Source organism: Neopelma chrysocephalum, unplaced genomic scaffold (genome assembly GCF_003984885.1).
Source record: "Neopelma chrysocephalum unplaced genomic scaffold, ASM398488v2 Primary Assembly neopelma1_96499, whole genome shotgun sequence".
In the NCBI taxonomy this organism is placed as follows: domain Eukaryota; kingdom Metazoa; phylum Chordata; class Aves; order Passeriformes; family Pipridae; genus Neopelma; species Neopelma chrysocephalum.
Window position 1 is genome coordinate 2552 of NW_020925145.1, and position 1102 is coordinate 3653.

Consider the following 1102-nt stretch of genomic DNA (forward strand, 5'->3'; position numbering starts at 1 on the left):
ACAGGTTTTGGGGGGTCCCCTCCCTGCTGGGTCCCCCGGAGGTGATTCTACGAGGGTCCCCTCCCACCCGAGTCCCCCCCTGGACAGGTTTTTGGGGGGTCCCCTTCCACCTGAGTTCCCCCCTGGACAGGTTTTGGGGGGTCCCCTCCCACCTGGACACCCAGGGGTAAATCTGAGGGGTGTCCCTTCCCACCTGGATCCCCCAGGCCAGGTTTTGGGGGGTCCCCTCCCCCCCCCGTCCCCCCCTGAACAGATTTCAGGGGGTCCCCTCCCACCTGAGTGCCCTGGGTGTGGTTCTATGAGCCATCCCTTCCCACCCAAGCTCCCCCTGGACAGGTTTTGGGGGGTCCCCTCCCAGCTGGATCCCCCAGTGACAGGTTTTGGGGGGTCCCCTCCCCACTGGGTGCCCCGGGGGTGGTCCCACGAGTGTCCCCTCCCCCCGTACCCCCCCCCATGCCCCCCCCATCCCCCCCCTGACCTGCAGGTTGTGGTCGTGGCCGCTCAGGTAGGCGCTGACCCGGTGCCGGAGCAGCAGCGGCCGCAGGAGCCGCACGAGGCAGGGGGTGGGGCCGTGTTTGGCCACCGACCAGAGCGGGTAGTGCCCGGCCACCAACACGAACGGGGCCCCCCGCGCCCCCTCCAGCTGCCCCCGCAGCCAGCCCAGCTGAGCCGCCGCCGCCGCCGCGTCCCGGGGGCCCCTCGGGGCTCCCCCCGCCCCGAAATCGTCCGTGTGGCCGCAGAGCAGAACCGTGTCCAGCACCAGCAGCCGACCCGTGGAGTTGGAGCCCGGGATGTGCAGCCGAAGGCTGTAGTACGGGTGGGGGAAGTGCCTGCGGGGACAGGGGGACATGTGGGGACAATGTGGGGACAGTCAGGGACAGGGGGGACATCGTGGGGACACCCCAGAGCCAAGCACAGGGAGTGGGGGAAGTGCCTGCGGGGACAGGGGGACATGTGGGGACAATGTGGGGACAGTCAGGGACAGGGGGGACACTGCGGGGACACCCCAGAGCCAGGGACAGGGAGTGGGGGAAGTGCCTGCGGGGACAGGGGGACATGTGGGGACATTGTGGGGACACCCCAGAACCAGGGACAGGGCGTT

The 1102-nt window shown here is 70.0% G+C and overlaps 1 protein-coding gene across 1 annotated transcript in view; it reads right to left on the reverse strand.

Annotated features, from left to right (window-relative positions):
* The window catches only part of ACP5 (acid phosphatase 5, tartrate resistant), a 2678-nt gene extending 1828 nt beyond the window's left edge, over window positions 1-850 (reverse strand). The window contains 1 exon segment of the mRNA XM_027708713.1: window positions 479-850. Coding sequence (XP_027564514.1) covers window positions 479-850 — 372 coding nt within the window.
* Window positions 851-1102: the final 252 nt, after the last annotated feature.